Below are 14,830 nucleotides of genomic sequence, written 5' to 3' on the forward strand. Positions count from 1 at the left end.
CATCCTTCGGGAGACCAATAGAATTGATATGTCCCTCCTACAATAACAGTTCAGATTTCCGAAGGAATATAGGAAAGGAGATGAGTACTCAGGGGACCATTTAGAGAAGGGGTGAGGAAAACATGCCAAGAAATGTTATCCAACCAATGAGAGATGAGTAAGACACATTTTTTTCCAGAAACTTAATTTGTAAATTTCACTGAAGTTCACTGTACAGGAGAAATAATGCATGTTTTATTTTTTTAATTTTTTTTAAATTTTTTAATTATTATTTATTTATGATAGTCTCACACACACACACACACACACACACAGAGAGAGAGAGAGGGAGAGAGAGAGAGAGAGAGAGAGAGAGGCAGAGACATAGGCAGAGGGAGAAGTAGGCTCCATGCACCAGGAGCCCGACGTGGGATTTGATCCCGGGTCTCCAGGATCGGGCCCTGGGCCAAAGGCAGGTGCTAAACCGCTGCGTCACCCAGGGATCCCCTAATGCATGCATGTTTTAGATAGAAGTGGCTAGCTATGAATTTTAGACACTTGTAAAGAGTCATACAAAATTCGTGGTCTACCTATTCAGTTTTAAAAAGACCAGCCAAAAAAAAAACAAAAAAAAAAATAAAATAAAATAAAATAAAAAGACCAGCCAGTGTAACTTAGAAATGCGAGATTATAAATAATCTCTACTCCATAGAGATCTGCTTGATCTAAACCTATACTTTGTTTTTAAGTGCTTATTTTGAACTTATTTTAGGCATATAGAAAATTTGCAAAAACAATATGGAGAATACTTGAATACGCTTCACACAGCTTTTTCCAATGTTAACATCTTATGTAAACATATCATAATTATCAGATCTAGGAAATTAACCTTGGTACAATACCAGTAGATACCATTAACTAAACTATAGACCTTATTAGAAGGTCACCGGTTTTTCCACTAACGTCCTTTTTCTTTATTCATGAGAGGCAGATAGAGAGAGAGAGAGAGAAGCAGGCTCCATGTAAGGAGCCCAACATGGGACTCAATCCGGAGACTCCAGGACCACGCCCCGGGCCGAGGGCAGGCGCCAAACCGCTGAGCCTCCCAGGGATCCCCTAACGTCCTTTTTCTATTCCAGGACTCAGCCCATGATTCTATGTTAGAGTATACCTAGGAGTGTATACCTAGGACTCAGTCCGTAATTCTGTTTTATTTATTTTTATTATTTTTTTTAAAGATTATTTATTTATGTATTTATTAGAATACACAGAGCAGAGAGAGAGAGGCAGAGACACAGGCAGAGGGAGAAGCAGGCTCCATGCAGGGAGCCCGACGGGGGACTCGATCCTGGGTCCCCAGGATCACGCCCTGGGCTGAAGGAGGCGTTAAACCGCTGAGCCCCTCCCCGGGCTGCCCCATAATTCTGTTTTATATAGATGTCATGTCTCCTTTGTCTCTTCCAGTTTTGTGACAGCTCGTCCGTCATCCCTTGTCTTTTATGACCTTGACATTTTTTTCTTAAAGATTTTATTTATTTATTCATGAGAGACACAGAGAGAGAGTGAGAGAGAGAGAGAGAGAAAGAGAGAGAGAAGGGGGGGCAGAGACACAGGCAGAGGGAGAAGAAGGTTCCATGCAGGGAGCCTGACATAGGACTCAATCCTGGGTCTCCAGGATCACACCCTGGGCTGAAGGCAGCGCTAAACCGCTGAGCCACCCAGGCTGCCCGACCTTGACATTTTTTAAGGGTACTCATCAGATATTTTGTAGAGCGTCCCTCAATTCGGGTTCTCTGATATTGTCTCTTGCTTAGATTGAGATTATGCATTTTGGCCAGATTATTACAAGAAGTGATACTGTCCCCTTCTCAGTCATATCAGAGGGTACATACTGTTAGTATGCTGGATTTCTGTACTGTAAAGTTGTTTTCATTTTTTATTTTATTTATTTATTTTGAGCGAGATCAAGCACAAGCGAGCGTGAGTGGAGGGGTGGGTAGGAGAGGGCAGGTGGGGAGAGAGAATCTTAAGCAGGCTCCATGCCCAGCGCAGAGCCTGCAGCATGGCTCAGTCTCATAATCCTAAAATCATGACCTGAGCTGAAACCTAGAATCAGATGCTTAACTGACTGAGCCACCCAGGCGCCCCTGTACTATAAAGTTACTGTTTCTCCTTTGGAATGTCTTAGAGGAGATATTGTAAAACTCTGCAAATACCCTGTTTCTCCTTAAACTTTCACTTATTAATTTTAGCATATATTGGAGGATCTTGCCGGCAACATTACTGCGTTTATCTAATGATGATTTTGTACTTCCCCTCCTTTCTTCTCCATTTATTAACTGAAACTCTTCTACAGAAAGAAAACCTGTCCTTTCTCCCCATTTACTTATTTATTCAGTTATGTTCTTTTATCAATATGAGCTCATGGATATTTATTTTATTCTGTGGGTGATAATCTCTTACTGTCATTCTTTACTGTTACTCAGATTGTTCTAACTTTGGCCAGTCTTTCAGGTTGACTTCTTTGTTCTTTCAAAATGCTTCCATCCTTTTTTGAGCACTGCTTTTCTTCTGACACCATGGGACATTCTAGGCCCATCTTGTGTTTTCCCTGTCCTAGCCCTGGAATCAACCACTTCTCTGGTTTCTTTATGAGAGAATAGTATTTAGAAAGCAAGATCTGAATACAGGATGCTCTTGCAGCTCCTGGGGTGTCACTACTCAGTAGACAGAGCTGGGAAATATATGTGGTGTATACTAACCCACACATATACACATAAGTATTTCTTTGCCTATTTGTATACCTATTAAAATCCATGAGTTCATACTGACATCTGTAACTCCAGTGCAGCAACACAGGGGTCATGCTAGCTTTCCCTCTTCCTTATGTATAACTTACTTCTGTGACTGTCTGTCTGCTTATTAAAATACTCATGAGTTCATAAGGATACCTTCAACCCTAATCCAGTGCCAAAGGTTTCAGAATGCCCTTCCCCCTTTGATTATTTATAATTCTTTTCTCTAGCAGTGAGAAACCTGGCACTCATTATCCAAAATATATTTACTTATTTAATCCTGATATACTATAAAAGTAGTTTCAGAATTGCTAGCCATACTGCTGTGTAAACAAGTTCACTAAAACCAGAGTATGATATTTGTACATTATTTTCATTTCTAGTCTCATTCAGCCAGAATGTTATTATTTGTTAGTTCTCTTCTTCCCTTCCCCTCAGTGTTGCTTATGTTTATTTGTAATATTGAGTAAATCTGTAATTTTGATTTCCCCTGTGTATGAGTGTAACTGAGGCATGGAGAAAACCCACCTACCAGACTCCTCAGGCTTTTACTTGAACTTGGCTAGAGACCTGAAGGTCCTCTGATAAATACCACAAAGTAGCAGGCCCGCTGGGCTTGTTACCATGACCCCAGGCCACATTCCTAGCCTGGTTCTTGAAGGAGCCCAAAGCTACCCTTGGATACTGAAACTTGAACACTCAGCAGCCTAAATATGATGGCAGGACAGAAAGGGGGGGAAAGGCCTAGCTGTCTTGCAGTGAGCGGCTAGATAACAAGAAACTCTTGTCAGCACCCTCGCAGTGATTCACTGGCACAAACCCAACAGCAGGCTATATAGAGGATTTGTAGGAAGACTCTGAAGAGTCTATTTCTAGGAGGAGTTCTAGTTCAAGCTCCTTTAATTCTTATAATTCTTTGTGCTTTGACTCTGAATCGTATTTGTTCCCCCAAACAATCTCTTAACATCCCATTTAGGCCAAGTTATTTAATAGACTTTCTGAGAGAAACTGAGCAGGCCCTCCCATCCAAACACAGTTTCAGGTACAGCACTGTGCATGCATCTTCCCCACGTATTTCATTACCAGGTCTCTTTGTTTTATCAAAAATACCTGTTTTTGTATAGAAACTTTCTACTTCCATTTTCTATTCTATTTTCCCTTTGATCTTGCAGTGAAATCTCTTGGGGAGATTCAGCAATCCTCATGTCATTGCTAATTAGCAGAAACAACAAGGGATTAACTATGAAACTCTTATACAAATGGCCTTCTTAATTCTCACCCTGTTCTGAAATACATTTTATGTTTTCTTAAGGAAATAAGAAAGTCTGTGATCTTTTCTGCTTGTGAAAGTTGAAGAGAACCATGAAAGATGGCCTGATACTAACTTAAATCTTAATTCTGATGGGGAAGGTTTTGGTTTACTTACTTGGTTGAGTTTTTCTGTTAGAGAGTAAGATAATAGTGACCCAAAGAAATCACTGTTAATGTTGTGCTTACGGCATAGCACCTTCCAAAAGGCCACGCCAGACTAAACCAGGGAGATTATTGGAAAGGAAGCCTGGATTTTTCTGACAAGGTGATGAAAACTATAGTTAAGTACTTCATTTATATAGCACAATTCATCCCCAGGGATCTCCGTTCTGTTGGGACTGCCTACATGCCACCGAAGGAAAACCATTTCTGAGCAGAAACATAGCAACCATCCTCTCAGTAATGTCGTCTATATTTGGGGAAGGAAATGAAGGAAGAGCCTCTTTGCAAATAAAACTGTAGAGAAAGAAATGTCAGGCATACACATGAAGGACATCGAGATTCTTATAACTCTCCCCTCTACGCTTATTGCCAAAGACCATGTGTGGTATGCATTTTAGGAGGGGTTTGAAACATAATTATGTATTACTTCATACAGTTAATTCCAAGAAGAAATTTCCAAGTAAAATTTTATCAGTAAAGAGGTTGTTTGTCTATTTTGTTCTCTTCTTCCTTACCCTCACCCTATGAGTCCCTCGCATGTCCCATTCTCAAGGAAGGGACAGTGAGGGCCATTTTACCAAAACATCGCATTGATGTTTGGCTTTTCAGAATGCCATGAAGCTGTTTTTGATCCAAAGGTTCCAGTTCATGTACAAGTAATTTTTTTTTGTCTTTTGAAAAAAGTAACTGATTAAATTCTGCTTTTAAAAAAGTAAGAGCCTTTGGCATAAATGGAGCCCATTCTATAAAATTTTATAGTAGAATATCTTTTCCCCTAAATACTAGACATTTCAGGTGAATATTTATAAGGATCTTGAGAACCATATGCGTAGAAACAAATGACATCACATCACTGTCTTACTGTCAGGCTACCCTGGGGGTGAACCTAACATTTATCTAATATATTCTGAGATGAGCTGTACTCTTGGCTTAGTTTGAGTGTGTGTGGCTGGGGGTGGGGGAGAGTGGGCAGGGAGTGCATTGGTAGAGGGGGGGAAGGAAGTCTGGAAGAGGAAGAAAGAGGAAAGGAGAGAGAGGACATGGGAAGCAGCAGGTCTGCCTTCCCTAAAGACACAAGGCCCTGAAAACTGGTCTAAGCTACATTGGAGAAAGAGCACTGTCCTAATGAATAGTCTGGTTATAGGCTATATTATAATTATTCATCTTTAAAAGATCCCAGAGTGTTTTGCTGGTTAAGAATTTACTATGTGGTTAAGACTGAGCAATTACTTTCTGAAACTGTAGTATTTCTGAAGTGAGGCAGAGTTCGATTAATAAGCAGTATTATTGATTAAAGTTCTTTGTAGAATTAAGAAGAATTTACAGAATGTCCTTATGTTGGCAAATACATACTCACATGTTTGTGAGTGAAGTGTAATGATGTCTGATGTACGGGATTTATTTGTAAATACTCCAGAAAAAAAAAATGCATGGAGAGATAAAACAAGATTAGCAAAATGTTGATAATTTTTAAAGCTGAATGAGGCGTTTATTCTTCTTTCTCCTTTTGAGTATGTTTGTTAAATTTCTGTAATGAAAAAAAAATTTCTGTAATGATGGTGTTTTTGTTGTTTTAAGTTTAAAAGGGGAAGGAGAAAAAAACAAATACAGAAATTAAAACATTGCATCTTCTGGGATAAAAATAGCTTTTTGTCTGTAACCAGTGTTAACATTTTGCACAGCAGTGGTTGTCAAAGTTTAGGCCTCTGGGCTTTCCATGGAACCAGGCATGTCCAGGTCTTAGCACTGTGTGCAGAGAACCGAATGTATTTTCCTTAATGTAATCAGTTATAGGGATATTTATGCTTTGAGACAGAGAGCACATGACTTCCTTTCTTTTCTTTGGGGCATAATTATGAAAATCAGGAGTAGGGTGGGTCACAAGTTACTCCTTCCCAGGCTCATTCATTTTGCCCTGATAAGGATCCTCCTCTCCTCCTCCTCCCCAACCCCAGGGACTGCATAGGTTCCTTGGGGCTTTTGCCTAGCTGTAGTGGTCCCCAAAAGGAAAAAGGTACTTCCTTATGTAGCTAGCTATGGAGTGCTTGTTCACTTTTGGCCAGGGAGCAGCAAAGAATCACCTGGGGTCCTTGGGGGTGTGTGTAGCTTTCTTGCTGACATCGAGGCAAACCTTGGCCAGCTCCCCTCGACCACTAGTTGCACCACCGTTAGTTCTGTTCGGCAGAAATAAATTGTAAACTTGTTGACATTTTTGTCCTCTTTACAATGCATTGTTTATTTTTCCATGACTGAGAATTTTGATGCAATTATCACTGAGCTTTCTGACAAAAGGGAAATAGCTGAGGAATTTTGATGAGTTCCCCACTTCATTAATCAGAACAAGCATCTCTAGTGACAGGGTTAGAATTACAATGAAGATTAGATAGCAAATTGCTGTTCCACCTAACGTCAATCATTCTCCGTGACAGCAGTGTGATTACACTTCAGGGAAGAGCTTTTCTTGCCAACAGAACGAGGGCAACTCCAGTGCAGGTAATAAATTTAGCAGGGCGAGCTGTCATTTCTTCTCTTGAATGGAATCCTTAACGATCAAATGCTGTCTTGTGGAAGATTTTGAAAGGAGGAGAGCATTTCCCTTAAAACTTTCTAAATTTCACTTTGTAGTATTTTGTAAATCATTACAGATAATGTATTTAGGAACAGTTCTTCCCACCGTGATTTTCAGGATTTTACTTACCTGTACGAAGCCTTTTTCACCACTACTATGTTAAAGAGATGTGGAAATTAAGAATCCATGACTATATCTGGAAAACCTATCAGAAATAAAACATGGTACGGAAATAAAGGAGGTAGGTAAGAAATAGAGGGAGGTCAGGCTAGTTGTCTGGCTAGTTAGAACATTAAATTCTTTTTTTTTTTTTTTTTTAGAACATTAAATTCTGAAACAGAATTTATTAAATAGAATGTATTAGACAGAATGTATCCCTCTTCCAACCCAGTTGTGCTTTTCAATAGTAGTTCTTGTTTCAAAGAGCAAAAGGACAGAGCACTGCTGTAGTTCCAGAATCTAGTACTGAAGAGGAGGAGCAGGCCTGGGAACAGCAGGGACTCAGCTGGGGGGTGGGGGGGTGGGGGAGGTTGGGAGAGGTAATAGAATAAATAGATCATGACCATGGAAGTATGCCACTTCTCATCTCTTCTAAATAAAAGCAGAGTGCTAGCATCTTCCAGAGAAGAGGGACTAAGAATATTTTCCTCCAAGCACATTTATGGGACTCTTGTTTGCCTAAATAACGTTTGCTGTGAATCAAGATTAACTAAGTGGTGGGGCATCTGGGTGGCTCAGTGGTTGAGCGTCTGCCTTCAGCTCAGGTCATGATCCTGGGGTCCTGGCATTGAGTCCTGCATCGGGCTCCTTGCAGGGAACCTGCTTCTCCCTCTGCCTGTGTCTCTGCCTCTCTCTCTCTCTCTCTCTCTCTGTCTCTCATGAATAAAAAAATAATAATGTGTTTTTAAAAAAAAGCAAAACTGGCTATTTTTGGTTCACATGTTAATTTTTTTTAAGTTTTAATGGGATTGCTCTTTTGAATAGACAAGAAAAACCAATAAGTTGATTTGAGTCCATCACTTTGCTGTTACTTCCTTCTATGTAGTGCAACTGAATTATAGACCTTTAAAACTGATCATTTTGCTTTCAAAATCTAAACTATTTAAAAAAAATATATTGACTGTAGCATTTATTAACTCAAATTTTCCCCTCTTAAATTCAGATATGCTTTAGCAGTACTCTACCATTGTCAGTTATGACTATGACTTCTTTCTCTTGCGGGATAAAAGAAGCAAAGAATACGCTCTTCATTTTTTGGAGACTTTTTGCCTAATAGATTGGGTCATCAGGATTGCCAGAATGTTTCAGTATTAGCCTTTGGCGTACCACTAACTTTTCACTCTGGGAATTTCATCATTAACCCTTCTCTACTTGAAGTTTAGCTTGGTAAGGTAAATCATGATAATATCTGCAGTCTCTCTATATTGTAATGATGGTCTGCAAATTAATAAATAGTGCACGTAATATTGTGCTTACAGTAATGCTTGGAACTTTGTAGACAGGGAATGTAGAAAGCCAAGGACACTATTAATAGTGTTGGTATTGTCTAAGGTGGGTTATGTTTGTATTATTTCATCCTTAGAAATATTCTAGGAGTTTAAATTAGAGCTAGCTGTACATAGAATATTTCAAGTCATTCGAGAGTCCTTTAAATGAATCTGGTAGACATAGTATGTTTTCTTTTGACCATGGCACACAAGTTAATTTTTTTTTCCCATGCTCTATTTTGTGGGTTAGACAGGCAGGTAGTAATGCAAAAATTCTATCTAGCAGCTGTGTGTCTCCCTTTTTATGACTGGAGGTATATCCTGTATTCAGCAAATCTCCCATCCTCCTTCCCTCTCTTCTCTTCCGTCCCTTTCATGGGATCTAAGATGAAGATCTAGACAGTGTGCCCTCATTTGACATAATGGAAAGGGAATGAGAACTTTTTAAAGTTTGCCATGGTTTCTCCTGATAAATAATAATAAAAAGGATTTTGTAATTTGTCTAAATGGGAATAGAACTGAATTCTTGCATAAAAAGCATTGTTTGCCAAAAGGGCTATTTCTAAGAATTCTAGCATATGCTTACTTGCAATATTAGTCTTTTGATTTATATGCCCTCTTTCCCTATAACCTCTCAAAAGGAGAGATTAAATCTTTGTTCAGAGTTCCCAAATTTAAATCCAATGGTGGCTGCTTACTAAATGTTGAAATAGCAAAAGGGTTGTTATACAGGTAGAAGCAGTAAATACAGTTGACCCTGACAGGGCTAGCAAGTGGTTGAGGCTGGTCATTTAGGCCACAGTGTCACTTTCTGTGAGGTTACATTCTGTTTTATTGCTACCAACACTTGATACAACTCTCAGATTTGCCATTTTCATTCATGGGACCCCGTCCCTTCCTTCTGGGGGCTCATAGTCTAGTGGAAACCAGTAAACCGGGGATCGTAATACAGTATAATGAGTGTTGTGATGGAAGAAAGCAGAGATTGCTCTGGAAACACAGTGGAAGGACACTTGTATTTGGGGAGAGTGGTTGGTAACAGGAGAACTTCCAGAAAGAAGTGAGTCCTGAAGTAGTCAAAGAGAGCGCAGAAAGGGAGGACTGAGAAAGGAGCATGCACATAGGAAAGGTTAAAAGGTGTGGTTGAGGACAGCCCCGGTGGCGCAGCGGTTTAGTGCTGCCTGCAGCCCAGGGTGTGATCCTGGGGACCCTGGATCGAGTCCCATGTCGGGCTCCCTGCATGGAGTCTGCTTCTCCCTCTGCCTGTGTCTCTGCCCCTCTCTCTCTCTCTCTCTCTCTCTCTCTCTCTCTCTCTCTGTCTCTATGAATAAATAAATAAAATCTTAAAATAAATTAATTAAAAGGTGTGGCTGAGGTAAGGGCAAGAACTGAAAGTTCTGTGATGTAGTGGAAACGTTTAGTTTACTGTGAAGGTAGGAGATGTAGGCAGGGACTAGATTTCAGAGAGTTTCTTAGGCTAGGACCATAAGTAAACTTTTCTGGGGACATCCGTAGGCTCAGTGGAACTTCTCTCCCTTGTAATCACATGCAAGTAGCAGAAGATCCCAAACATCCTGAGCACCTAGTCTCTCTAGGCCTGCTCACTGAAGCTCTGTTGTGGTCAGTGGTAGCTCAGCTGTCACTGTTGTTTTAGCTATCTTATTTCCAAGGACCAGAAATCCCTATTCTGTCCTCATCGGATCTTCCATGTTCCTTTGTGCAGGACATCAGCAATGTTTGTAACAGGAATTAATTAATCAGTTGGTATTTTAAACTCCCAAGACAAGCTGGCAGCCCTATGGGAAGCAGATATTTCAAGCTTCTCAAACAAGTCACTTAACCTGGGTCTTAGATGTGACTGTTCCTCCAACCCCCCAGAGGACCGATGCCTTACAGTGAGAACTAAGTATTACAGTTTAGGTCATGAGCCTGGGTACCTCAGCTGCGTGACTTGAATACTTTCTGTCATTATTCGCATAAAGCAGTTATATTTTGTTTCCCTTCATCAAGACCACAGTCCCTAGATTTGTTAGAAGAAGTGTGAGGGGGAAATCTGAGGGGACAGCTCCCAGTGTTAGGTGTTAGAGACACTGAAGCTGGTCAGTGGTGATTTTCCACATATTTCCGTTGCAGTGTCAGAAACGGTATTTCTCTGCCTGGCACAGTCTGATCCTTGATCATAGGATTACGCTGGGAAAAGCTGGGACCCTGTCCGACTGGAAGTTTCAACTGAAGGTCCTGCGAGCCTGGAGAGACTACACAAGATCCCAGAAGTTGGCGCGGGAGACCCAAGCCCTGGAAAATGACCTTCGAGAAGCAAACAGGTACTTTTATTTGGATCACGAAAACCCCTCTGGTGTGTTTAGGACATTTTTCCTCCTGAGGAATCCTGAAGTAAACTCTAAAAATTCTATTCACTAGAATCATCTCATCTATTATAAAATGTGGGGATCACTGCTTTTTCTGCATTAACATCCCAAACTAGAAAATTTTAACTGATAATTATAAGCGAAAGAAAAATCTAATTCAAAAATATTAATGTATATGCTTTTTGTGAAGAAAACAATTGCTTTGCCTTTTCCCTCTCCCCTGAAGTCGTAGCATTGTACCTTGGACCATCTTACAATTCGGAAGACAGAGTTTGGTTAATATGCCAGTAATTCCCATTGATGTTTGAAATCCCTGCCTGCACGCAGAATGTTAATTAGGGGCATAGGGACCGTGCATCCGGGAGGGCAGACCTGCGGAGTTGCTTCTCCCACCTTCTATTCCTTTCCTCCATCTTCTGTTCCAAACCTTATTTAGAGGTTTTTGATACCTTTGTATCAGCATCCTCTTGTACCTGGGAATGACACAGAAATTGTCTTCAAATAAAACTTACTTTGTCCCATCATCTTAAAATTACCAAGTGCAACTTTGTACCCTGGAACCCCAGTCACGGCTTTAAAAGGATCCATTTGTTTATTTGGGGGGCAAGGACAGTTTATGTTCTTATGTGTAATCACCTCTCCCGCTGTCAACTCTGTTACTCATTCAGGCTGAAAATTTGAATGAATGGTGTGGGAAATCATTGTTACGTGGGAGGAAAGGGTGCCCTCTAGAGTTGTGCGGCCCTGTGACACCATCAGGCCCTGGGGTGGGTACACAGGAGCCTGACGCATGGCCTCACAGTTGGTGGGGAAGACAAGGTCTAAAAACAGGACAGGTGTTGAGCAGCATGATAAACTGCATAATGCATCCCCTCTGCTGCTGAAAGCTTAGCAGAAGAAGTGTCGGGGATTGAGGAGACTCCTACAAAATGCCAAGAAGGGCTTTATCAGGAAGGTGGGTGGTGAGCTGGACTCTGTATGGTAAGTAGGACATTCCTCAGTGGGAATGGGGAGATGAGGTGATGGCTTGTAGGATAGCCATCCCGGTTGGAGATCATCAAGCATGTGGTTCTCAAGTTCTCAGCTTGTAAAAGGCCTTGAATGCCAAGACGAGGAGTTTAGGAATTCTTTGTGAAATGAAGGTGAATTCTTGACTGTGTGTGTGTGTGTGTGTGTGTGTGTGTGTTTTAAGTTCTTGACAGCTTTTAAGTAGAAGGATGTCCTACTCAATTTCTCTTTCTTTACAGTATGCTAGGGGGAGTCTTCAGTTGGGGGGGGGGGGGAAGGCAGCATTGAAAAACTCTTTCCCATAATTCATTTCTAAGTTCTCAAGACCCAACGATTGATATAAGAAATTGGGATGATAGCTTACTAAAAAAGGAATGGCTAGCAGGATTTCCTGGGTAAAGGAGGAGAACTGGAGGTGCTGTAAAGGGGAAGCAATGTGAGTGAGGACACAAAGGGTGTGGAAAGCTGAGGGTCGACATTAAAAGTGGCCTGTGAAGTGTACGTGCTGAAAAAAACTTGTAGAAGAAAAATCTGAAGAACTTGATATTTCATTCCAATTAAACTGTTTAAATATAAAACTCACTAAATGAGGATTTCATAATAGCATGAGGTGCCAATTTTTTTTTTTTTTTTAAGATCTTAGAACTTTTTGTCTCGTATCTGTGACTTATTTTCAGGTGTCTATTTTTAAATGTTCAGAATGGGTACTACATTTCTTTAAAGTGCCAGAGTTAGAAAATACGTAACTTACAATCATTTTTTTTTTTTTTTTTTTTTACTACAAAACGTTACAGCAGGAAAATCTTAGAGCAGGAAGTCATCTCAAGGATCGTCTGATCCTGCCTGTCATTCTGCAGTTGTTAAAAGCAAGGCTTGGAGAGAGTAAATGACTCTCTCGAGGTCATGAAGGTAAGAGTAGCTAGTCCATGACTAGAGTCTGGTCTTTCAGATTCTGAGTCAGATGCTTTTTCCTATACCACACTGCTTCTGTGTTAAATGTTAAACTGTATGTAGGTGGTGGTTCCCTGAGACAGCCGTATTTTTTGGTTACATGGCAATTTTAAATGGTTGTGGATGAAAAATAAAGCAGTAATCAACAAATGACAAGTCATGCTAGAAACGAAGGAGAAGAAAGGAGCTACTAAATACGAGCCATCCTTGGTGCTGCTTTCCTACAAATCCCAGGCTCTCTGCATGTTTTTCTTTGTTCTAGAAATTAAGTTGGGTGATTTTGTTCAAGGAAGGTTGGGATATTAAAGTTGGGGAAAGAGCTCAGAGGTAGCTACTATGGGCAGAAACCAAGAAATATCAGTGGGATGGAGGGTGTCTGGAGAGCCTCTTTCCTGGTTTCATCAGAGTTTCTCCTAGTACCTCAGTGGATACCAAATACATATTTGTTGAATAATAAGTGAGTCAGTGAGTGAATGAGTTCATTTGCTTCCTCTCCTGCAATTTAACTTGATAGTGTTTTCAAGCATTTTTTTTTTCTACTAACGAGCTCAAGGAATATAACAGGTTACTCACTGTAGAAACTCTCACCAGACTGGCAAACACAGGTGGTTCTGTGGCTTATCCTGGACGTGGAAATCATTTGCTTTGCCCATTACTCAGATGTCAGCTGTGTCCTCATGCGCCAGCTCCTGCATCCACATTTGTTTTTGATACCCGGGGTTTCTCCTCACCGGCCTATCGCCCCACTCCTGAGTCTTGTATGTCTACAAGTTTCTTTCAGCCCAGCTTTCCTGGCTTCTTTCTTCCTTCTTTCCCTTCTTCCTTTCTCTCTTTACTTTTTTTTTTTTTTTAAAAAAAGATTTTATTTTATTCATGAGAGAGAAGGCAGAGACCTGGGCAGAGGGAGAAGCAGGCTCCCTGTGGGGAGCCCGACGTGGGACTGGATCCCAGGACCCCAGGATCACGACCTGAGCCAAAGGCAGATGCTCAACCACTGAGCCATCCAGGTGCCCCTTCTTCCTTTCTTTTTCTTTCTTTTTCTATTTTTATCTGTCTCTTTTCTTTTAAAAGTAGTTACAGAAATGGTATTATAAAATTTTGATACAGTATCCTGATACAATCTCAACATTAACAAGTATTCCCAGACCCTGAGGATTCAGTCACTTAGGTAACACCACAAAACCCTGGTGCATACACCAAGTTAGATCCTCTGATGGGGTCATATTGGCATTTGAACTGAATTTATAATCTGCGTTGCATGTTCATGTTCAAAGCTGGCTTTGCTTCTGCTATTGCCCCTCTCTCCGTCCCTCTCTTCCATTTATGGCCAGCCGTGGACAAAATGAGGAAGAAGCAGGGTTCATTGTTGGCATCCTCCACCCCCAGCCCTCTGAGCCCCTGATTTCTCGGTCCTTCCCTCAGTAACCCCCACACTGCCTGCAGTCTTGCCCTCCCTTGCACCGGAGCTCTGGGCCTTTCCTGGAGTATGCTTTGATCCCTTCCCTTTGTCCCTGGAGCCCCTCACACTGTTCCCTGTGACCATCAATTGATGTTATCCCTCTTGGGAAGCTTTCTGCACTTGCACAGGTAGTGTCTGCAAATGGAAGCGATGGGAGTGTGAGGGTACTGTGGCAGGCCCGGGGACAAACTGGCCCTTTGGTAGCCCTCCAGCCAGGACATTCGTTCGTTCACTCATTCTTTCATTCTGTCGAATAGAATTTATTCTTTTACCAACCAGCTTTACTTATGTTTACTGAGTACTGGGCTCTCTCTTGAGCACAGGGAGGGGGACTTGAGAAAAAGTGTTAAATACTTGCCTTCTAGGAGTTTTCAGTCTAAGTGAAGTGAAAAACGGTACCCAAATACTAAAAATAATTGCAACAGAAGGCACCATAAGAAAAATACTTAGGAGTGACATAGACTTGGCTATCATGCGTTATAATCCCCCGAGGAGCTTTTTAAAAATAGGAATTCATGGGCCCCATCTTCTTGAGAGAGAGGGAGAATGTGGCTAAGTAGAAGAGGGCGTTTTTCAGTTCCGGGGGGGGGGGGGGGGGACTGGTAAACCAGCACATAAGCAGCTTGTGAGAGAGTGGGCTGGGGTGAGCCCACATGCTAGCCTGGGGGTGGGGAGGCTGAGCTGAAAATAGACTGTCAGGTATCCCCATATCCCCACTCCTCATTTGAGCATTCTTTAGG

The 14,830-nt window shown here is 41.2% G+C and overlaps 1 protein-coding gene across 3 annotated transcripts in view; it reads left to right on the forward strand.

The window, feature by feature from the left end:
• The window catches only part of CCDC191 (coiled-coil domain containing 191), an 88,655-nt gene that overhangs the window by 23,923 nt on the left and 49,902 nt on the right, over positions 1–14,830 (forward strand). For all 3 annotated transcript variants that reach the window (XM_041723693.1, XM_041723694.1, XM_041723697.1), the window contains one exon: positions 10,437–10,627. In XM_041723693.1, coding sequence (XP_041579627.1) covers positions 10,437–10,627 — 191 coding nt within the window. The remainder of the gene's footprint in view (positions 1–10,436; positions 10,628–14,830) is intronic.

This window comes from Vulpes lagopus, chromosome 1, assembly GCF_018345385.1.
Source record: "Vulpes lagopus strain Blue_001 chromosome 1, ASM1834538v1, whole genome shotgun sequence".
Taxonomy (NCBI): Eukaryota; Metazoa; Chordata; class Mammalia; order Carnivora; family Canidae; genus Vulpes; species Vulpes lagopus.